Source organism: Corvus moneduloides, chromosome 4 (assembly GCF_009650955.1).
Source record: "Corvus moneduloides isolate bCorMon1 chromosome 4, bCorMon1.pri, whole genome shotgun sequence".
NCBI classification, from domain to species: Eukaryota; Metazoa; Chordata; class Aves; order Passeriformes; family Corvidae; genus Corvus; species Corvus moneduloides.
Genome location: NC_045479.1, coordinates 44,625,766 through 44,649,619, shown reverse-complemented (window position 1 = coordinate 44,649,619; position 23,854 = coordinate 44,625,766). Strand labels below are relative to the sequence as shown.

The 23,854-nt window shown below is 41.1% G+C and overlaps 1 protein-coding gene across 1 annotated transcript; it reads right to left on the bottom strand.

The window, feature by feature from the left end:
* Positions 1–5,001: 5,001 nt before the first annotated feature.
* DBX2 (developing brain homeobox 2) lies at positions 5,002–23,568 on the bottom strand. The gene is made up of 4 exons (XM_032107544.1): positions 23,133–23,568; positions 12,116–12,211; positions 7,347–7,534; positions 5,002–5,656 (listed from the first exon to the last, which is right to left on the bottom strand). The coding sequence occupies exons 1-4, from the start codon at positions 23,467–23,469 to the stop codon at positions 5,333–5,335; spliced, it is 945 nt and encodes a 314-aa protein (XP_031963435.1). The 5' UTR covers positions 23,470–23,568; the 3' UTR covers positions 5,002–5,332.
* Between the last annotated feature and the right edge of the window lie 286 nt (positions 23,569–23,854).

Below are 23,854 nucleotides of genomic sequence, written 5' to 3'. Positions count from 1 at the left end.
TAGCTGCAGTTGCTTGAGCAGTAAGATACCACAAACAGATAATGAAATAGGCAGCATTCATGGGCAGATTTTGAGGAAATTCTGGAAACAAAACACAGCTCCAAAGAGAGCAAAGGAAGTCTCCTCTGAGCAAACGGACAGAACCAGAGGGGGATGCCCACACTGCCTGCATCTACCTGTGATCACAGAAGATGTAGTAGCAATTAATAGCTGTAGCATTAATGCGGCCACCTGGTGTAGCCGCAGTGCCGGAGTACAGCAGCCCGCTGGCGGTGTGTGCCTCCCATGCCAGCGAGGGGTCACTGCTGGCTCCCAAACGCTGCAGTGGGGCAACCGCGCCTTCGCTGGGGAGACAAGCGGTGCCGGGGTAAGGCCGCCGCGTACCGGCAGAGACACGACAGCCACCCTGCGTCAGAAGCGAGAGGTGACAGACACGGGAGGGGTCACTGCGTCGAAGAGGCTGACGGCAGGAAGCTCCCTCCGGACCGGCAGTGTCCCGCCCCGCTCCCCGCCATGGGAGGCGGGCGCGACCCCTATTGACCTGCCTGGTGGCAAGTAATTGCAAGCGAATTGCAAGGTGACTCAGAAATCAGCCGTACCCGCAGCTGGCAGGGCCTCCCAAGGGGTGCAGCTGAGGGTCAGCTGGAAAACGTCGCAAACGGAGCAGGTCATACAAAAAACTCTCATCTCCTCCGAAGTGCTAAACCCTGGGAACGTTTTGCTGTACAGAAATGTGAAAGCAGAGAGAATGAGATAGTGGGTGGCACACGAGGAACAACAGTGCACCGAAGTATTATCCACAGTCATTCATCCTCATTAGTGCTGTATTTCAGTTTTGCCTTTGGCTGAAGCGAGGCATGTTGGTAAAACAAAAGCCTTCCTATATTGCTAGCATTGCCTTGCTTCCTCTTGCGATTGAGGAAACAACCGAGCAGTGAGCTGAAAAGGGCATGTTTTTCTCTGTGGCCACCGATGCCTCAAACAGAAATACCAGTGACGGTTGCTTTTGCACAGGGGAATACTTCATCTCCTGCATTATTTCCTCTAAGACAGCAGCGTAACTGGTTAAGAGAATTTGATAATGTAAAATCGTGTGCTACTATCAAATGCTTTGGAGTTTGAGAATCCATCACTTTTATATCAGAATATTAATTTAGGAGAAACAATTCTGTAAATTAATGGAAAATCAGAAAATCAGGATTGGTTTCCAGTTAAGCAGTGGCATCATGTGCAACAAAATAGGCAAGTCATGATATAATTTCCATTTGTGAAACAATCTGTTTCCATTAAACTTTCTTGTCAACCAAATAAATTTAAGAATTAGAAATATCTCCGTTGTTCTTCAGACCTTATTCCATGAAACACTGCACGATAATCCCAGAATGTTGACATTTTTGTACAGTCTAATTAATTTGTTTCAATATTAGAACTGGCTTCTGCACATCAGAGATTTCCTCATCATAATGTTTCCATTTTTTTCAGAATGAGAAAGGATACAACAGAGACACTCCCAGTGACTGAAAACTCATTTCACTCCTTTTTTTGATAGTGTATCTTAAATTTAGACTGAATCTCATATGTGCTGATGTCTGGATGGTAGATTAAGTGGCTAATGTCACTTGTACTTTAGCTCTTATCTAAACCCACATGATAGCAAAACAGAAACAAATTGAAACAGTCTTCTTTGCATAATATACATTCATGTTCAGCTACCCACATTCAAATATTGACCTGTAATTAAAAATTACTTGGAAATACAGAAAAATGCCTCAAGGGTTGGATGCTTATAAAAAGTGGCATTTCTGTGTGCTTTAGCAAGCACTAGAAGATCACTATAGAGATGTTACCTTCTGACATCCCGGTCCACCATGCCCAGCTTCAGTGCTCAGAATTCCAACCAATATAAAAACAAGGAGTTGCCATTTTCTTGCCATGAATTTTGATGCAAGTCTGCATGGGGAGCATTTCAGATCCAGGTTTAACTATCCCAGTTTATCTTACACAGCAGCAGTCACCATAACATATCTTAGAACCATGCTCATTTAAAGACTTCCACAGTCCATGACAATTTCGTCCACTGTGAACCTTTCTCTGCAGGGACTTTTTGGTCTCCCTGTGGTTCAAAGTGGAGTCTCAAGTTAATTGGATCCTAATTCCTCTCTGGTCCTTTCTAAAGGCACTGGATTTACAGCTATCATAATGAAATTGGTTTGTCTTTCCTTCTAGTATGTGAAAATCAGTAACAGTCTAGTTGGTAAGAGGTGCTTGAAGCATGTGAATGTACTTAATTTATGTCAGTCTTTTGACTGCAGAAATATTTGTCAGAGGAGCTGTGTGGCTACAGTGATGGTAACTGCTATTTAAAATGCAGTACTAGTAAATCACAGCAGATAAAACAAATCTGATGTATTACTGCAGCTCAGGAGTGACATTTGACCATTGTACTACTGTTCTGACGCTGAAGTTAGTAATGCAGTTTCGGGCCTTAAAGCAGCCCTGTTCTCCTCAGCAGATCATAACAATTATTTTCTGTTTGGCAAAGGATCAATAAAAACAAAATAACTTTCAAAATAATTTTATATCGTAAATCTGTACAACCAAAGTTTAAGTGCTGACACTGCTGTGATCAGCAAATTCAGTTTTTAAAGATATTATATGAGGTCCATGGAGGAGCTAGCTGGCCTCTCATGTTCACAGTCTCAGTGTCATTCACACGCAGTAAAACATGACTGGCTGTGGCTGATACAGGCTACAAAAGTCTGCATCATGATACATTTTAAAAGTCCAAGAGCCAGACCTGCAGGGAAATCAGCAGCCTCTTCTCAGGTATCAGGGAAGCTCCTCTGCCTGGCTTTAAGAACATACTTTCAAGATCCACATTCAGATCCATCTGGAGGATCTTCAATAGGTGGGATGAGAAAAGCCTCTCCTGTTCCTGAGGCTGCTGGGTTGGCCAGTGAGATCCCTGTGTCAGCAGCACAGCCTGAGAGCATGGAAGTCTGCAGCACAGTTAACAAAGCAAGTACTGAGTCTCAGCCCTTTCTCCCTTTCCTTGTTGTATTCTGTATTACATTAGCATTGGTAAGTTGCCAGAACAAACAGAGAGGTGCCCAGCAAGTATAAGTATCTCCTTTGTTTGCAGCCTCTGAAGAGTTTTTTAACTGTGGTTTGCAGTTTGAGGAACTCTCCCCAGTCCCAGGATCCCAATAAATGTCCTTCATAATACTCCACAGCCTGTAACTATAGTCTCAAAATGCTACACATAGGAAATACCTCAGACACCCTACACTTCCTAGATAATACAATGTAACAAGGGGAATAGTGAATCGCCTACCAAAAAGTAAAAAATTAAATAACAATTTACTCCACAACAATTGCATGGCTTTTTGGAATATGTACAATATAGTTCGAAAGATTTGGAGCCCAAGGCAAGAATAATCAGAAACATTCAAGGCGTATATGATGAGAAAAGCCAGACTAGACTATCATAATCTTTTGCCTATAATATATATGAATGCCAGAAAGAAAACAGTCCCTATAAAACCATAATGTTCTCCAAAAGGTTTTGCCTGTAACATAAAATATCTTTAGTCTCTCTTCTCAACAAAGGCTTCCATAAATGCATGAAAAAGAAAATGAATGTTATGTTCCCATCTTGAGCCATAAAGATTTGCAAATAAAACAAAGAAAGATACACTTAAATTCATAGACGGATCTCCTTAAATTTGATTAAGCAAGCAAATAATTTTAAGTAGCTTTAATAATATTCAAGGCTACTTGTATTACACAGAATACTGTCCTGTCTTTGATAGAGACATATGCTAATGTGTCTGGCACCAGTTTAAACAGGAGTAAGTCAGGACTAAGGCATGTCATCTCCTAAGTACTTTTCTGAAATCGCTGTAGTAGCAATTTTTCCAGTTATGGGTCTGTTGCTTAGTGCATTTTGGCTACAATTCTGCATACTGTCATGACAGTTTTGAAATACAAAAGATTCTACCAACAGCCAAAAAAAAGACACTGCCATTCAGAGTTAAGAATGCTGGAAGATTCATGCATGGGTGAAAAGACAGAGGTCAGTGAACTGCACTTCCCAGTACACACTCTCATCAAAGTTACTTAAACATGGAATATTTTATAGAGTAGGTTGGTTGCCTTTTAAAATTGCATAGTTTACCGGGGTTATCAGCTGCCCTGTGACCATATTCTTTAAAGCTAATTGAATACTGACATAGGTGAGGACAGATGGAGAAAACACACCAAAAATGCCTATGTTTGTCCACGTGAATGTATTGTGTTATTTCATTATTGGGAATTATTAAAGGATCAGGGACATGGATCACTCATAGAATTATGGGATCAATAAAAGAACTGTAGCAAGAGCCTGCAAGCAGAAGGCCTGTGTGTGAGAAGAACTCTCCATGAGTAAAATCTCTGTGAGAACCAAGCTGGGAACAAGACGGGAGTTTTGAGAAGGTACAGCTGTGTAGATAAGACTGAGAGAGAAGGGAGATAAACTCTGAATTCTTTTAATCATAACATAACTGTAGAAGCTCGCCAATGTAAGTCCAATTATGTAGAAGTAGAAATGTGCTTTGATAAGCTTTAAGCCACTTAAGAGTTAACAAGCTGGTATACTATATAAGTGCCTCTGGATTGCTAATAAACGGAGTCTTGCTCTTATCAACCATATTGGTTTGGACTGCAAGTTTCCTCCCCCCACCGGAGTCCCCGGGCATCTCTTCTTTTTACAATTCCAACATTTGGCGCCCGAACAGGGACTCAGACTCCAACTCAGAGCTAGGAACTCGAACTCAGACTGGCACTTCGTTCCTCTCGACCCAGCGGAGTCCCCAGGCTTCTCTTCTTTTTACAATTCCAACATTTCATGAATTTCAAAAAGAACCCAAACCCATCTACTGTCTTGAGAGAAACAAAGTTCTTCTTATCTCATGCACAGAAGAAATTAATTGGTATGACTAGAATGAGAGATAAAAGTGATTCTCTATTAAGTGTGTTTTTAATGAGCTTCACATACAGTGCAGTTGTATAAATCAGAGCACAAATTCAGCTTCATGCTCTTCTCTTCATTTTACTTACCATCAGTTCCTATTTTACTTTTAAGGTCAGTACCAGACTGGAAAAGACACAAGAAAAGACTGAGTATTGAAGAATAATTCTGAAGTCATTAGTTGTTTGTAATTTTAATGGTGTTAGACTTTACATATTTTTGAAGCATAAACTAGTTAGCTTTACAATGTTCAAATATTGTTAATCTTAAAAGACTGCTCATCTGAAGCCTGCACTCTCCTGCTCAATTTACAAACTTCCCCTACTCCCTTACACTTAATGATGCCTTGGTTGCAGTGTCTTGGTCAGGATACAAATAGAGTGGGCTCTGCGATGAATTTGCCCTTGGAGGTGGTTGTGTACTAGTCAGTCTTTCAGAACTTCCTGGAGAATTCTCCCTCCACCTTGGACTTGCCTGATCTTCAGACACTTCCCACACAGATGGGCATGGGGAGGTAAAATTCATGGTGGATCGTGAGAGGTAGTTCTCCTGAAGACCTTCTTCTTGGAGGCACCTGTTAGAAAGCACTTCTTTTTCTTTGGAGTTTCGCCATTTCATCCTTCGATTCTGAAACCAAATTTTCACCTGTTTGCAAGTTAATGAGAGTTTATTATCATTCTTTGCTTTAAACAACTTTGCCCTAACAAGTATTTTTTTTTTTCCATCCTCTCAGTTTCACATTCCTTCCTTATTTGTTGTTACTGTAGAGATCCAGTGAAGCCAGCTGACTGACATCTGAGGATTTTTCCATCACTATTTACTACACCTGGACCAAATATTCTCCTTGAATTTCACCACCTACAACAGGTGATTATTTGGCTTAGGCTAGAAAATGGACAGCCCAATAACTAGGGATATAAGAGTTTCCTACAGCAACATCCTTCTAGACAGAAGAGAATTCCCAGAGAAAATTAGTATCGTCATTAAGAAAACTAAGTGATGTAACTGTAATATTAAGAATTTGACTACATTTTGTGAAATTTTTTAGGCAGCACACTGGTGAATACAAATGCACACTTCCATTGAAATAGTTTTCCTGCAGAGATCACAGTACTGTACATCACACTGAGAAACACCACACTCTGCTTGTTTTTGTTTATTGTTGCAGTGCTTGCAATGGTGTCAGAGTCATCAGGTTGCAAGGAACCAGACCACCAGATCCAACCTCCTATGCAAACTGGAGCCAACTGCAAAGTTAGATCAAATTGTTGAGAGCCTTTTCAAGTTCTGAAAATCTCCAAGATAAAGATGATGAGAGCTCCCATCACCATCCCCAGGCTTTTCTGCCCCCCAGTCAGCTTCTGCGCACATATCTTAAGCACTTTCAGTCCTGCTGCATGCAAAGAAACAAAATTGTACTGTTACTCTTTCAGTATTTCAGCTGCAATCTAGAGGGCTGCATCTACTCCAGCACCTTCAGAATCCCACCTGTCAGCAACTACCACGTTCATTTTCTGCTGTTACATGCCCTCACAAACTTTTTTTTCCAGATTCTTTCATGTTTTGTGCTCTTCAAGACAGGCACTTTTCCTTTGTTTTTATCTGCAGATAGGTGATGCCCCCAAGGTTCCAGATTGGACTACTGCTGCTCAGCACCACTCTTAATGCAGCTGTTCAGTCATAACAGTTCACTGGATGCATTAGACCTTTAGCTAAACTCTAAAATCCTGCAGTAGACAAACTCAGACTCATGCAAAAAATCCCATGAAATGTGAATTGGTAAGTGGGAGTGTTTTAGAATGTCACCCTGCAAAGTTTTTCTTCCTATGGCATCTCTCAGCTCTGAAAATCTCTTTCCTTGTGCAGTCAAGTGTCTTTCCATAGGAATGGTTGCCTGTTTCTTGGGACAGAACAGTTCCAGAGGAAGTGCTGTTGACTGCCTTGTCCCTAGCTGTTCATCTGTGAGTGCAAAGAGAACGAAGGAATGATCTATGCTCGGATGTTTTTTCCTGCCTAGATCACTGCCTTTCAAGCAGTGGGATAGAGCATAGTTCCCTACCACAAAGCTTCTGAGGGGGCTCTGTCAGCCAGCAAAAAAAGGGAGTTGGAAATGAAATGCAGAGGTCACGTTTCCTTGTGAAAATGGAGTGATCAATTTTTGAATGCATACATACAGGAAATACACCAGGAAACTGTTCAAGTATTCCCTGGTTTAAACTGCCATTGATTTACTGAGGTCTTTGCAGGTAAAAGAGCTCAGGGCTGCCCCTGCATTGTTCAATTTTCTTCCTTCAAAGCCATTTTAAAGATTTTTCCCCAAAAGGACATTCCTTACCTGAGACTCCTTTAGACCCAGGTTAAGGGCCAGTTTCTTCCTGTCTGTTTTACTAATATACTTCTGCTTCTGGAACATTTTCTCCAAAGCTTTCCTCTGGTCTTCAGAAAAGACAGCTCTTCTTAATATGCCTCTCCGGGATTTGGAGTTGGACTCCTGGCTCAGAAGAGGCAGTACACTTTCCTCCCCTAGTGGAAATAGATGAGAGTTTCCCATAACATCTAGCACATATCAGAGAAATATTAAGTGCTGTTCATTATCATGCTTGCAGATTCTTGTCCCACTTTTGATTTGTGTGTGTTGTAATGTGTGTTGTAATGCTTCAGTCATGAAGTGTGTTGTAATGCTTCAGTCATGTTCATCAAGGATTAAATCCTCACTTGGATCTAGAGGTGTTGTCAGTAGTCAAAAGTCTCCCCCTGACATGGTACAAAGTAAATCAGGTGAGTCCATAGAGGAATATTAGGACAGAGCCCATGATACTGCAAAATTCAAATACAGTCAGGGAGAAACTTCACTTTTCTTCGCCTGTCGTCACCACTAAATAAACTGCAACATGTTTATCTGGGAGTTTATTTACCCCTTGTGCAGAATGTAAAACCAGATAAAAGTGGTCTGTAATACTGATTCAAAGAAACTAAGTAGGCTTTCCTCTATTATTTTTTTTTTTTAATAATGAAAGGCTTTCAGCGTGAACTGTTTCTCAGAAAATCCCTGGTCATTCACTTAGTTATTCTGGAAACTGCAGCAATTTCTTTATTAGAGGATTTGGAGAGTACTTGGACTTACTCCTTTCAGCGTGGTTTCTAATCCTTTGACGTCTCATAGCAAGTCCTGGGAGGGCAGTTTCCAATGAATCCAATCACATCCCCTTGATACATGCCTAGAGGGAGCCCTGCCCTGGAAAACAGACTCAAAGCTGCGGGACAGAGCTGCAGTGGAGAAGTGGAAGTGTTCGCACAAGCAGCACAGAAACCTCAAGATAAATCTCTTGTGTTCCTCACACCCAATAAAACTTAAAGCCATAGTGCTTTCCCATGGTCCCTCTCCCCTAGAAGGATATGGTGTATGAGAAGCAGTCCTTGGTGAGAGGCTTCATATGCCCTCCAGTGCTCCCAGCTTCCTCAAATACTCACAGAGGGAGCAGGAGCCAGTTGAATAGGGCCCATCATCAAGCATAGCATGTGATAATTGGGGCAGATGCAAGCAGGCCAGGAAACAGCTGCACTTTGGCTCAGAAACCTGTTCGATGGCTGTACAGCCACTGACACCTACAATCTTTCTGTTGGAGTGGCAATTCAGATGCAAGCTGCCCTCTTGTTGTCCACCTTCTCACATCCATGGGCCTAGATTGCCCTCCCAGCTTACAGTTACAGCAGCTGCAAAGGTGTGTTGCTGCTCAATTCCTACCAAGGATCTGATAATTTTCATATTGAAGCCAATGGCGAATTCCCCCTGAAAAGCTAATTCTTTAAAATACTGAACATTTTTTTGTGAAAAAGTCTATTCTAGTCAGCTGTAATGGGGTGGGGGGAAATTAAACACATTTTTTCAATTGATATAGTGCTCTTGAAAATACTAATGAAATCCAGATGCAACTTCAACAAACTGTTCCTTGGGACTACACCACATTTCAACTTCTGCATATTATACATAAATGCACACGGGTATATGTATCTTTAAACACCCACAGAAAAACAAACACACATATACTGAGGATATTGTAGTATAATGATGAGAAACTGAAGTGTGTATGTGTATGTCTTGCAAAGTTAACTAAATACTTTTGAAGTCATGTGTTACTGGTTTGATATTACATACACTACCCCTGCATCCTGCTTCCAGCTCGGACTAGTAGAGGAGGCATATCAGAAGCTGAGCAAGTGTACAATGATTATTCCCTAAAATAACACTACCACTCTGAAACATTACTGATTTGGAGACCATTGCATTCTGTCAATTCTTTTCCTGAACTTTTCTACATGTCGAGAAATAAAGATCTTTATATTTGTCTCTCATAACAGCCTGTGGTAAAAAATAATGATTATGATTTATAATGTTACGGTATAAATAATCCTTAATTTATACAGATGCATTTCAATTTTCAAAATTATATCTAAGACCAGATACAAAAATCACAATCAACTGATTAATGTCCTGATATTTATTACACTGTGATACACAGTCAGACTTCATGCAAACCGAAATAAACAATCTGCAGAACAAAAGTCAAATACCGCAATGGAGGTTTCCACAAAGAGCAAGCCAGGTTGATATTTCTCTGGGGAGTGCAGAGCCCCTTCACAACCCCCACTGCATGCTCCAATCATGCCTACAAAACTGGGGGCAAGCTGGGAGCCTTCCTTCCTCAAGCATGTTTTCTCTCTTTCTTGCTCAAACTTAGTGAATTTAGGTACCTTTTTCCAGGTAGCATCTGAGTAGTTTCTGCTGAATTGTCAGCCATTCTCAGGTCTACTGGAAGGTACAGTCTGGCAGCAGCAGAACTGGTACCTTCTCTTCTCCCTACTGTGTGATGAGAGACACCAGCAAGGAAAGAGGGCTGGTCCTTGCCGCCCGGCCTCCATTCCACAATGGAGTTGTCAGCCAAGGACAGAGGACGCCAAATTATGTGACCCCTTAAAATTTGTCTTGCCTGGCTGGTTGTTAACAGTCAATCAGCAAGGAAACAACCTCCTGCTGGAGCCTCGAGGCACCAATTAATTCCTGTACAGGCAGCATGTAGGGTCCAGGTTAACACCTGTATTAGACTAACTTAATAGTGAGGCCTCTTTACACTCTAAGGCACAGTATGTGCTGGATTTTAAAAGATTACCTAAACAAAATTTAATGAAGAGCAGAATGTTCAGAAACATTAGCAAACAGCCACTGGGTCAAAAAATCTGAAACCCACCCCCAACAGAGTAGCCTAGAGAACTTCTTTAAAAATAAGCCATATTCTAAAAGGTACTCCAACTGTTACATAAAAACTAAATTTCAGTTTGTGGATCATAGGATTTTTCATTGCAGTGGGATAGGCAGTCACTTATACATTTCAACAATTCCAGCAAAATTAAATATGTCAGTTTGCAGCTTGTCACTCTGAACATGCAGCAAAAGGTTGAGTGTTCTGCTGACATAAATGTGACCAACTATTTCCTCTGTGACTGGTTTGATTTTTGTTTTTCTTTGGTTTTTTTTAAGTCTTTCCTTTGTATCCTAATATATAGTGATAAATGTCCTCTTAATCTGTGGAACAATCTTCATTTGCCTTCATGGCAGAGACCACCTTGAAGGAGCAAGTAAAAGCTTTAGTCATGGTTTCCATTTTTTCATTAGAATTCAATACATTCTAGTTAAATGGACAATTAATAGGTCACTTCCAAAATAGTAGTGTATCAGTCCTGGTTAATAAACAATCCCCACAGTTGATAATGGGCCTATGTATTCAGCAAGTCCCTGTATACACTCAGCTCATCCACTAAATCCCTTTTCAGGTAGACAGGGTTATATGGGAAGATGAGCTAGAATGAGTCTATAAAAGTCAGTTTCATTCACTGCTTTATTTTTCAGTCAAGTGCTTTAAATGGTGTCCAGAAAATCTCTTGGAATGTGAGACAGGAGAAAAGACTGGCACACAGAGTATTGCTTTATGGTCATACAAAAGGGCAACTGACCCTTGCCCAGGCCTTTTCAATGTGAAATGGTTCCTAAAGTTCATCTGCACAGTGAAAAATTGTGGTGAGGTCGCGTGTGGATGAGTAAAGTGAAAGTGGTGATTGGTCATGGTGCTGTCAGCCATTGTGGGAGAGCCGAGGCCATGTAAAACGCTCTGTGGGAAAGTGTCAGCCCCCTAAAGAGGTGCTCAGAAACTTGCAGCTCATTAAACTGCCAGCATTTGCTGCCTCACTTGTCAAGAATCATTCAACTTAGCAACTGCCCTTCTGAAACATTCATAAAAAGCATGCACTTAGCCAGGAATGGTTTGAATGCAACTGTGATAAAAAAGTATATGCCAGAGCACATATAAGCTCCAATTTTCATTTGGATTTGACATGCAATTTGTGCTTTTTTTCTGTTTTGAAGAAAAAGGAAATGCTCCTTCTGTTTGCATTCCTGAGCCATAAACACAAAATCATGACTGTCCATTCTTACACTATGGCATGCAATCTTCCCAATAAAGGTTAAATCTAGTTTTGGATTAAATGGAAGTGTGTTCTAGTTCTTAATCCTGAAAGGATAGTGTATACTGGCCAAAATTCTCTTCAACATACTTCTTCAATTTTTTACATTATTATTAAAAAAGAGAAACAAATTAAACGTGTGCACACATTTGACTGCTATAAAAAGAATGACTGTTGTATTTAAATAATGCTAAGGCTTCCTGAATCATAATTTCCCCCTAAAGAACATTAAAATGCAGCATGCACTTTACGATCCTCTAGCTCTTTTCTTATTTGCAAATGTTTACTGACACTGATTTTTAAAAGAGTTACTGATTTTAAAGAATTGTTTCTAGCAAACTGAAAACAAGACACTTTCCTAGGTTAGCTCTGTCTGGGTGTCTCAATGCCATTAGAAACCTCTCACAATTGCTCAGTGTACTTAAGTTTGATAAATCTTTGGAAACCCTCTGAATAGGATTGCTGTGATTTTACTAAGGAATTAGCTGCTGCCATTGCATCACCAATTAGTTTTCCAGAACACATTAAATCCTGCTGCTTTGGTTTACAGAATAACTCAAGCATTACTGATGAAGCATAAAAACTTACTTGGAAAAGCAGTGGGGGATGCAGGGTGCTGACAGGACCCACCGCAGCACGCTGAGTAGAATGGCGGGGCTCGGAGAAAAAAGTGTTTGGAAAGAGCTGCAAAGAAAGCATAGATCTAATTGATTATCCATTGAGCTTAGGTGATATTCATAACAACAGTCCTCCAAAAAGTCAGTGTGTAAAATCCTGCCCCACAAGTTCTTTTTCTTTTTTTCAAGATGGTGATATTTTTAAGGCAAACAATGATAAACCAAGTAATTGTTCTTTAATTTAGCAAGGTTATTTTACATGTGTAGCTTAGCTATAATATGCAAAATTCTCCCTATAAGAATTAAGCTCTGCAGACTAGAAATTTGCTTCTGTAATTGCTGTAATTGTAGGGGTTTTCCTAAATGTTGGCATTGAACACATTTTTTCAATAATACGTTGTTGAAATAATGAGTATAATGAATCTGAAAAACTTACTTAAAATAACTCTAGGAAGCATGACATCCTAGAAAAAACAATCAGCTTGTACTCCAATGCTGTTAATAGTACTCAAACCAGTAACGTCCTCAACGAGAAACCTTTATGAATAAAATTTATAAAATGCCATGAGATGAAACAGCTGAGCTCTATAGGCACAAACTACAGAGCCTGATTCTGTTATCTTGACTGTCAACTTAGTCTTGCTGGAAAAGTGCTCTAAATTTAAATAAACCACTTGCTGAAAGCTCTGCTTGATACAACAAAAAATATTGCAAAATCAACTCACAGTATTAGGCAATATTTGGTAAACTTTTAATGGAATTTTTTTAGTCAAAGTCTCTCATATCTAAAAAGTGCTTCCAAATCATGGAAAGGTCTTCATTATCTATTTATCCCTTAGTTATTTTCTATAAGGCTCATGGGCTTTTCCATTAATACTAATTACCTTTCAATTTCTGCTTGTACTAGTCAACTATGAAACCTGGAATATTTTTTTATTTCAGAAAAAGATACATCATGCTAGAACTGTACACTTGTAAAATGTGATCAGCATCAAAACATCTATGTCACTTTCTTCTTTTGGTTTAGGCAGAAAATAAGTGGCTCTAGAGCCTGTACTGTAGTTGTCCAAATCTCCAGAAAAAAAAAAATTAAGTAAAAAAAAACAACCACATAACTGCACACTTAGGTAAAAAAAAATTAAGAAATCAACAACCAGAAAGAAAGATAAATAAGTAAATGTTTCTAGGCCATGCTGCTAATTTTTAAAGGTTTTTCAACTGGAATTAAAAATAAAGGTCACTCAAAATTAGGTTTCTGAGTACGTATTAAGGCCTCAAAATAAGTTTTCTGACCCTAAAATGTGCTGTTATCCCGGAGCAAAAAAACTATTTCTGTCAAAGTCTAACTCTAAACATTTTTGAAAGTATTAACTTGCAATTGCTGATTGATAAGCATTTTGCCAGTACAGCTTTTTATTGAAAGTTTGCTGCTTCTAATGAAATACAAATATATTTCAAGAGAAATTAATTGTCTGGTTTTGAGGTGTATGCTTGCAAAACATTTACTAAAAAGAATTATTTACACCAGGCATTAGTATTCTAAAGCTTCTTTTCCACACAAGACCATCAAATGTGGAACCATGTCCTTAGAAACTTAAAGTAGTCAAGATCATGCAGCCAAGTATTACCTATCCCATGTATCCAAAGGGCTTCAATGCAACTGGTGGAGTGTGTAAGTTGAAAAGGATTTGAGTAACTCAAGAAGCACAGGAGCTGTAGAAGATAAATATCAGCCATCCTCCTGGACATGAGAGCTCCTTATTGACAGTATCTTTTATCTGCTGCAATTCCCGAACTCCGAGGTGAAGAGCTTTTCCTCCCTTCCTTGGGAGGCACATTCCTCATGCTTGTAACAAATTTCCCTTCCAGTCAGGTAAAACTCTCCGCTTCTAAAAATGCAGATTAGAATACAGAAGATGCCACACTCTACTCCTTTACTTTCTTTTTAAATGTCTTGGATATTCCTTGGCTGCCATAATGTCCCATTCCCTCCAATCACTGCTCCAGCACTTTGTTCATGCCACACAACTTTTGTCAGACATGTTGTCCTGTCCTTGATATTCCCTGCTGTGGTTTCTTAACTCTGTCCAGTTCCTTGCTCTGTTTTGGTAATGTGAGGCTCATAATGGTATGTGATAAAACCAGAACACAGCTGGATAAATCAGAATTGAACAAGCTATTGATTCCGATAGCATGCTCCTGCAAATAACGACAGGAATAGGAAAGGACAGTTTCCTACATTCACTAAATATCTCAACAAGTTAGCTGCAAGCATAAAGGTCTGAAGATGGATCAGAGTAAAAACTTAAGCAAACTCTTTGCTTAAGCAAATTCCAAACAAGCAATGTATTTCCATGGAAGTTGCTGACTGATTTAATGCACTAGCACAGTACAACGATGCAAACAGCAGATATCTTGACCCTAATTCTGCTCAAGTTGATGGAAATCACGACTCTGGTTTTCTTGGGCATTTTACTTAATTCTTTCAACCAACTGCTGCTTTTTCTGCCTGCAGGGCACATATCTCCTTGAAGCAGAATACTTGCTTAAGAAATAAGATGCAGGTGATATCCACACATAACTCTGAACAAAGAGGTTCCTGAGCCCACTTCTCAAGACTAATTCAGTCTAGATCCTGGGGAATAAACAATGCCGTGATGTCTCTGTAAGCCTATAGCTAACACGTATCTCTAGTTCATAGACTTTTTTAATGTGCTGCAGCTGTACTGATGGACAAGTGAATTCTACATTATGTACACGAAATGACATCCCTACATCTACTGAAACTGTTGCACTCAAACCAATGTGCAGCAGTTATGCAGAGTTACATCAGTAAAAAAATCTGACATGATACAGGGATAGTCAACTCTATCGTGGGAGTTCTACGTAAGAGAAAAATGTTAATGCTTCAACATAATATATCCAATTATATTTTTTATCTTTGATAAAAACAACACAGTTCATCACATTAAATGGCTTCCACTACCTGTGTGAAACTGCATTAACAGAATTTAAATTGTTCCGAGAAAAATCATATCTTTGATATATATGTATTTCAGAATTATACTGAAATTGTACCAGTAGAAGTTACATAATACCTATCAGTTTTGAGAACAATATAGAAAAAGCATTACCTATTATTTTCTTTTCACATAGATCACAGCAACTCTATCAATATCTGTTGGTCAAGAGATGTAAAGCAAACACTCTTTGCTGTTCACATAAGGCTGAAAATTGCAGAGATGTCAGAATATTAATTCTGACATTTTTTGGCCAGAGTGAGGTAAACAATAACCAAAAGGCAGCTGTTGCTCCCAAACATGTATAGGAACTTAAAGCAGGAGACAAATCCTAAAAATTTGTATTCAGGACACTTAAGTCTTCTCCTGCTTTACATCTCCATTTCATAAAAACTGAGACTGAAAAATGGCTATTGAGGGAAAGTGAACTGATGGTAAACTTCTGCTATTATCCATACTGGCTCCTTCACTGCACATGCTGCTAGTCTGTTGGGGATTTTTAAAGATAACTGATAAAAATGTGGTACCAACCCGTGAAGAGAACTGGAACACCTCCAAAAAATTATTCAGAAAACTGCCTAGAACCAGCTAACAAAACTAAGAACAGGACCAGAGAGATCTCAAGCTGCATGAAGACTTTAATTCTCCGAGTATTGCTCAGTCCACATGAACTGCTTTCCACAGTGATGCCTCAGCTCCAGCCCTGGCATAAAAATTAAATATATTACCAGAAAAATCACAGCATTTCATCTGAAAATCTTGGATGGTTTGTGCCCATAACATGGGCACAACTGCAATTTCCTACCTACATCCATTCCTGGCAATGATTAAAGCAGGCTTTTGCAAAGCTGCAGGGAAGAGCTCCCTGAAAGTAGTCCAGCAGTAGCTCTGCCAGCTTAGTGATCCAGCTGAGCCACATTTCTGCTCCTGAACCACAAGCCCTGGACTTCATGATGAGTCATGGCTCTTTCCCTAGCAGTTACTGTCTTTAGAGTGCAATGTTCCGGCAGAAGGTGTGCACCCCCAAAGCATTTCAACCAGCTGAAGAGGAGCCTCCATCTGTGAGAATGAAGCAGCAGCCACTGCGATATCCCACCCAAAAGCAACTGCCATCACATGGAACTGGAAAAACTTACTGCAAGTGCCTGTGGTGCAAGACCCCTCAGAACTGGATTTCCTGCACTCCCAAAGTTACTGTTTGCTTCCTATTTATTCCTGTAAAACATCATACGAATGCTCAAAGGAAGTCAAGCCAAAAGGGCAGAGCAGAGCAGAATACGCAGAGTTTCAAGAAACTTGCAAACACTCATAGAAAGGGTTTTAAAGTTCTAATATATATATTGTTAAATACTACACAAAAGGTGGATGCAAGAAGCTTGCATTTTTATGTTGGGTCTTGGTGGGGCTTTCAAAAATTGGCAGAGCAGCCCCCAAGAAGGGCTTGAAACATGCTAACAGCATAATCATCATTTACACCTACAGCAATGTAATGGCCAAGAGCATCATGCTGTAGATTATCTGAAACCACATCAATCACTGTCAGTTTTCAGAAGTATCATCCACATGCCTTATTATTACATTGTAATCTGTTGTACATGTTTTTCATCGCCTGAGGAAATACACCAGCCTGAGGCTGGTGACAATACATGGTCAGATCTCACCTCTACAACCCAAAGCAACAACCAAACTCCACAATGTTTGCCAAAGACTCCATGGGTCCCCTGATGTCAGCAGTAAAAGTGGCTTCTACCCTCTCCATGCCTCGTACACAGCCTGGCTATTGAAACAATGGGAATCTACCTGAGGATTTACCAGCTTTTTTTCTGGCTTTGTCCTTCCTCAGGATGCCCACGTACTAGTGTGCCTCAGCAGTTTATGATTACCAGTTCTTGTCAAAAGGGGCATCACTGTCAGTTCTCTGTCTAAAAGTTAAGTATCTTGCCCGAGTTCCTTGTCTGGGCCTCCTGTACAACCATGAGAAGAGATAAGAATCTCTACATAACAATTCATCCCCTTAAAACAGACACATAAGGTGTGTCATGCTGTGGAGGCATCTCTCAGTATTGACTATAGATTAGACACGACGCATACTTCTTATTAGACAGCTGAATTACTATGACATTCTTCTTATCCTTCATAGGTAACATCAAAAGAATACTAACATCTGTACAGCCATAAAGACTCTAAAATTCAATTCAAATTTTCTTTGATTTTCAACATACTACAATTTGTAGAAATTATTTCCTCAAGCATGACAAAATTAGGGTCAGATGCTGCAAGAGGACAATTCACTGGTTCTTCACTGTTGCAGCTCTAATTCAAAATCTTACATTAGGCCAAAATGCACCATTTATTCCAGTGGTATGCACTGATTAGCCAAAATTTTCTACCTGGACCAGTCTTGTTGCAGTATTGCTAGCTCCAAACAGACAAAAGTCTCAAGACAATATAAGCAATGTTAGAATGAAAAAATAACACATGGTGAATTCTATTTTTTTTTTTTTAACATGAGGGGTTCAGTATTTTTATATTTGAACAAGGAAATACTTTTTCAAGTTGAAATTTGAGATATTCACATAGTCATAAGGAGGTAAAATTCTGAACACACGTTCAGAATAACTCATAGAATTATGTGCTACAACTGCAGACAAAAGTAGGCTCTCAAGAAAAATTTTCATAAGCTTTTCAGCACAAAGCAAAGGCCACTTCTCCAAAGTGACAACTCACCTCAAAGAAATACAGTCCAGGTTACTGAAAATATTTAGATGCATAATTTTATAAATATCAGGGTCTACATATCTGACATTTGAAACAGTCTCCTACTGTTTTATATGCCTGCAGTTGTTTTAATTTTGAAAAAAATTCCTTTTCTACAAACTCCACCATTTGTCTTCCTAGTGCAGCTCTGAGATCTTCTGGCAGTACCTAAATCTTGCTAAGGACCAAACTCAGGATCCTCTTCCTTCTAAGAGATGGCACAGCGAGAGTAGCCAAAGGAAGGAGCAGTGTCCAGCCAATGCTCATATTCCTCACTGAGCACAGACTGCCAGACTAGTGGCTGGGTTGAAGAGTAGCTGGCACTAGTCTCGCTCTGGCAACCTCACAATGAGGACAACTGTTTGTCCTTTAAAAGCCATTTTGCAGCCACTCTTAAGATATGCTGGGCATTCTAGACCAATTCTATTAAATGGCTCATGAAGTTAACTGGAAACAGGAAACGTGCTGGACAGAGTCTGTGATTTCTAATACTTACAAAAACTTCTTTGCTTCCAAAGACAAACTTTTAAAACAATGACAGTGTCTCAGTGCTCCTGGCAATCAGGGAATAAGAAAAGAAGCCAAACAGATCTCCCCACCTCAAAGAAGTTTTTTCCAGAAAACACCAACAAAACAAGAAAACCCTAAGACTTGTCAGTCAACTTGTTGCCTGAGTTAGAGGGAGTCAAGATAAAACACTGGGCTCTTTCCTGTCTTTTATTTTACTGAAAGCTAGTGTGACATGTTGCTTGAGGACACACCCTGGCTGCCAGTTGCCTTGAAATCAATAATTAATAAGCATTAATTCACTAAGAAGAGGTCCAAAATGAAAGGAAAAAAAATCACTTAAATTTCAGTAATTTAATTATCTCCTGGTTGTCATAAAGAAACACTAGACACTTTATTAAATATGGGAAATAAGATATGTTTGATTCACTAAGTATTACAGTATAGAACAGTTGTCATCACCTGAAAAGGAAAAAACTGACATTTTCCGGAGACTTCGCCTGCAGAAGACTTGGTTTAATCTCCTTGCAATGCTACCAGTTTTCTGTAATATCTTAAGTAAATCACCTAATTTCTTTTTGCTCCAGCTCCTCCTCTACACAGTAGAAATCTCTCCTATCTCACTGGCACATTGTGATGATAAAATGCATCAAAATGTAAATACCCAAATGTTACAGAAAGAAAAGATACACCTATAGCACAGATGAATCTGGATATGTATAAAGTACATCTATGGATGTTTACTATAAGTCCAATTTATATTTACTATACAGTTCTTCTAACTGATTTCTTTTGTGTTATATGTGTGCTGTCCTTCATTCTGCTCTATTGTATTCTGATGCTTTAAGTGAAAATCCCCAGATAAAATTTTCAGCAGGTTTTACAATGGAATTATTTCACTGTTACATTTGTTTTGTTGCATTTTTCAATTCCCTTTCTCTGTTAATCTATCAAAATGCCAAAATTAAAGCAGAAAGCCAGATTCTTTCCACATGACCCTATTCAGGTTGTAAAGCACTTACTGCCAACCTCCTCCAGGGAAAATTACTTGAGAAGAGCAGAGATATTCAGAAAAATTATTTCAGGTAGCAGGTAACTTCGCATTTCCCAAGGAGGTCATCTCTGCTCTGGTGCCAGCCAATACTTCTGGAAACTAAGTCATGAAGAAATATGTGGAGTGGACCTCTTTACAGCACCTGTCTACAACACACAGCATCTCAGCATCCTCTGGACAATTTTTATGTCTCAGAAAACACTAAAGAAAACTGTCAGGTCTTCTAATTTATCGAGAAGATAACAATAGGCTTGGAGTGCAAGGGACTAAAACCCAGATTAGCAAGCAGAAATTGAGAACAGCACAGAGCAAAGAGGCTTCAAGCAAAGTGCAAGAAAGCCTGTGGGAATCCCAAGCCAGTATAAATTGGCATACCACTGCAGAAGGCTCACGACTTTATTGTATAGCAGTAATGCTCCTTCTGCTTTTCCTGCCTAAGTTTTATGTAACATGCTCTTTGTTCATGTTCTTCTTAAATTAAACCAAACTAATTTCAAGCACCTATGATGATTGTATCTAATTTTTAAAAATGTGTGTAATGATGGAAAGTGATTATTTTAATTTTTACAGACAACAAATATATTTATTTCGAACACGTTCATTAGATGATGCAATATTTAGGATGTGACACTTTCTGAATACTTGTTCAGTTTTTTATTCACAATTATTTTGTAGGAGATACACATAAAATACACATGCAGATAAGCACTTGAAATAGTCCAACTAAATACTTTGAAACCTGTAAATTATGGAAATGGAAACTTGCTGATACAATTCAGTTGCTGAGGAGTTACAAAAGGAAAAATTACCACGACCAGATAGTCCAGATGAAGAATGCCATCCCACCTGGTCTCCTTTGCCACCATGGATAAGTGTTTTCCAATTTACAGAAAGAATACAGGATTTACATTCTTTAGGACTTTCACAGAGTGTTAAAAGGTACCCTAAAATGGAGTGCTTTCTTTATGCCTTTCCTTTGTTGGTACTGTGGATACATGTAAAAAGGTTCAGCTTATTCAGTTCAGTCCCTGGTGTGATTTTACATTTCCTTCTTTTTGAGAACTTTTGGTGACCTCACCAGAATTTGGGACTACATGAATAATACAGATAACTCTTTCCAAAAAGTCTGGTACTTTTTCAATTCTCTTTATTTTTTTTATTAAAACCTCTAGGTTATGCCAAGCTAGTTTATTAGGGGACTTTTAGTTCCTGCATGATCTATAAAGCACTTGGTAGCTTAGAAAGATTTTTTTTTTAATTGCTTTATCATTTTCAATAGTCTTATTAAAGACTTAGACAAAGATTTTCCAAAATGCCATGTGATTTGGGGGGTCAAAATATGAGTTTATTCCTCAAAAAAAACAAACAAACAAAAAATCATAAACATCACTAAATTTAAAAACCCTACCTAGCACAAATTTCTTAGTTAAAATATCTTCAGTAGTCCCTGAAGGCTAAAATTTTTGTTTTGCCAAAATGCTCCTTTGCCCTGTCACTGTATAAACAAGAAACATTATACACAGCCTGATGACCCCAGCCCTACTCACAAATGCAGTGTCTGGTCTGAACAGTTTCCTCAGTATACGCCTACACTAGAGACAAGAGACTCCTTAGAAACCACAAACTGGCTCAGCAAGCAAGTTCCAATCTAATTCAAATTTATGAATGTTGGGACAACTAAGTGTCCTTCCTTATCACTTTAAGACATACAAACCAGATCAGAATCAACAGATCCCTGTTAGAAAACAAAAGTCATTGTTGCAAGTGTACAGTCACAGGAGAATTTTTTTCTGGGTGTACAATGAACGAGGAAACCCTAGTATTTCTCCCTCCTCAAATCTAAGAGCCTGGTGCTTTTGCTGAGATCCGTGGGAGCTGTGGAATCAGAAGAAACATAGGACTGGACTCCAAATCACTAGGCAGACCTACCACACTAAAATCACAACTACTACTAGGTCGATCAAAAAAATAATTAATCCCGGAAGCAAGCATTTGAAAAACTTGACATTCTGGAACTTCTGTAGTAATTAACCTATATCTTTTTAAAACAAACAAACCACCACCACCACAAAAAAACAACTTTACCTCTAGCAAAGAGCGCTGGGGCACCTGCTATCTCTCTTTTTACAAATAAATGTAGCATTTTCTCTAGAACATTTTTTTCAGGGGAAGGGCAAAGGGAAGGCAGGGGAAGAAGGGATAATATTCACTTAATTGCAGGAAGATGATAGTCGTCCTGTTCCCTGGCCTAGCCTATAGTTAGTTAAAACAAACACGTTTAAGTAACTGATATGCTTAAGATAACACTTACCTGAGAGGTCTGGAACATTCAGAAATGTTAATGGACACTTTGACTCTCTCCTGCCTACCTTTAAAGTACGTAATGCTAAAGGATCGTACTGCTTTGGATTTTGAAGAACAGTTTGCAGGATTTAATTGAAATAAAAATATGTTTGAAAAGAAAACAATTACTTCTGTTTCCAAAACAAGCTTTTTGGTTTCACATCTCAAAAACTTAATTCAGTAAATACAATTCTGCTTGTCTGATTTTCATTTTAAATGCACTTAAAGCCGCTTTACCATAAATAAAAATTCTTAAAACATCACATAATATTGGAACAAATTTACGTATTGTAACAGAAAAGAAAAATACAGTATAGATGGTGAGTCTAATACCGAATTTCATGAATTAACATTGACTACAACTTCAGTCAGTTCCCTAACCAACAGAAGTGCACATTTCTTAAAATACGTTGCTCATGCCCAGACAAAATGTATTTATACAGAAATCGGCACATTCAAGAAACAGAATGGGTTTTGTAAACCTGTTTGTTTCCAATTCCATGGCACCGGTTCCTGCGGGCACCCTGCGGCTGCGAGCTGGTCCCCACCGCCCTGCAGAGTGCTGGCTCTCTGTGAGACACCGGGCCGAAAGGCTGATGACGCACCTTTACACGGCTTTGAAACTTTTCCCCCCCCCGTCCCTAGTTTTCTCAAAACTTCCAGAAAATTGCCTGTTCTACATGGCTTAATTCTCCTCTAGGCAGGAGGAGCCCGGACCTTCACGCCTTACTGTCCTCTAAGGCAGGGCATGTGGAGAAGGCGCTGCTGCCTTCCCCCCCCCCCCCCCCCCAGCTGTCGCTACTTAGGAGGATGGGACCGCTCGCCTTTCTACCAAAAGCTGGAATCTCAGACTTTCCCGGAGCGCCTGTTGGCGGCGAAGCTTCTACCATCCCTTGAAGCTGAGGGACGTCAAGGCCTGAAAGAACTGCGATTAGGGGCATTTAACAGCATCCGACGTGGCCATCACAGGGCTCTGCCGCGCCCTCTGCACCCTCAGGTGCGCCGGCCGGCCGCACGCGAAAGCCACCGCCCGGCTTCACGCACCACCGGCCCCCGCCCGCTCCTCGGCGTCCCGTCGCCAGCGGTAGGGCGAGACCCTCGGCCGGAGCCCCGGGGGCAGCCCCCGCCGTGCCCCAGCGGCACGGCACCTAACGGGGCCGGGCATCCCGCCGCCGCCTCGGGGCTCTCCGGAGCGGCCGCGCCTCTCCTGCCGCCGTCTCCGCCGTGCGGAGCGCGGGGCCGAGCCCTCGGGAAGCCCCCGGTCCCGTCTCCCCGGCGGCGGGACGCGGGAAGGGGCCGGCGCTCACCTGTGGCTGCCGGCGGGAAGACGCCGCCTCTCTCCGCCGCCGCGGCCCGCGCTGGCGGGCGGCCGCCGTCCGCCGCGGAGGGGTTTAGCACTTGGAAAGCCCATCTTGCCGGGAAGGGACCCCCTGAGGGGCTGATTTGTTCCGCCGCGGGGCACAGCTTGAGGGGCACGGGGTTGGCGGGGAGGGGACGGAGCTGGGCAGGGCTCGGCGGCGCCCCAGCCCGTAGCAAGTTCTCGATGAGGAAACTTTTGCCCAGGTTGCCAAAGCCCGGTGCCGCCGGCAGGTTGAGGAGGGCCGAGGAGCCCACCAGGTCCCAGTAAAGGGCGCTGGGCAGCATAGCGAGGGCTTCTACCCTCCTCGCTCTGCCCTGCCCAGCCCGGCCCGGCCGCCGCGGCCCCTCACTGGGCTGGGACGGGGCGCCGGGCTATGGGGCCGGGCGGGCTGGCGGGGCGCTTCTCCGAGGGCTGTGGGGAGCGGAGCGGAGAGCTCGGCGAGGCTGTCCGTGGAGACGCGGCGCCTCTCCGCCGGGCTGGAAGGTGTGTCCAAGCGTATTCATTATGTCAGCCGGGGACGAGGAGTGATGGACGCGGCCAACAATGCCGGCTTGCCCAGCAGCCCCCCGGGGAGGGGGCAGGGCGGCGAGCCGAGGTGCCTGTCCCGCCGTGCCCGCCCCGACATGGCGGCGGGTCGCGCCTCTGCCGAGGGGTGCACCTGTGCGAGGG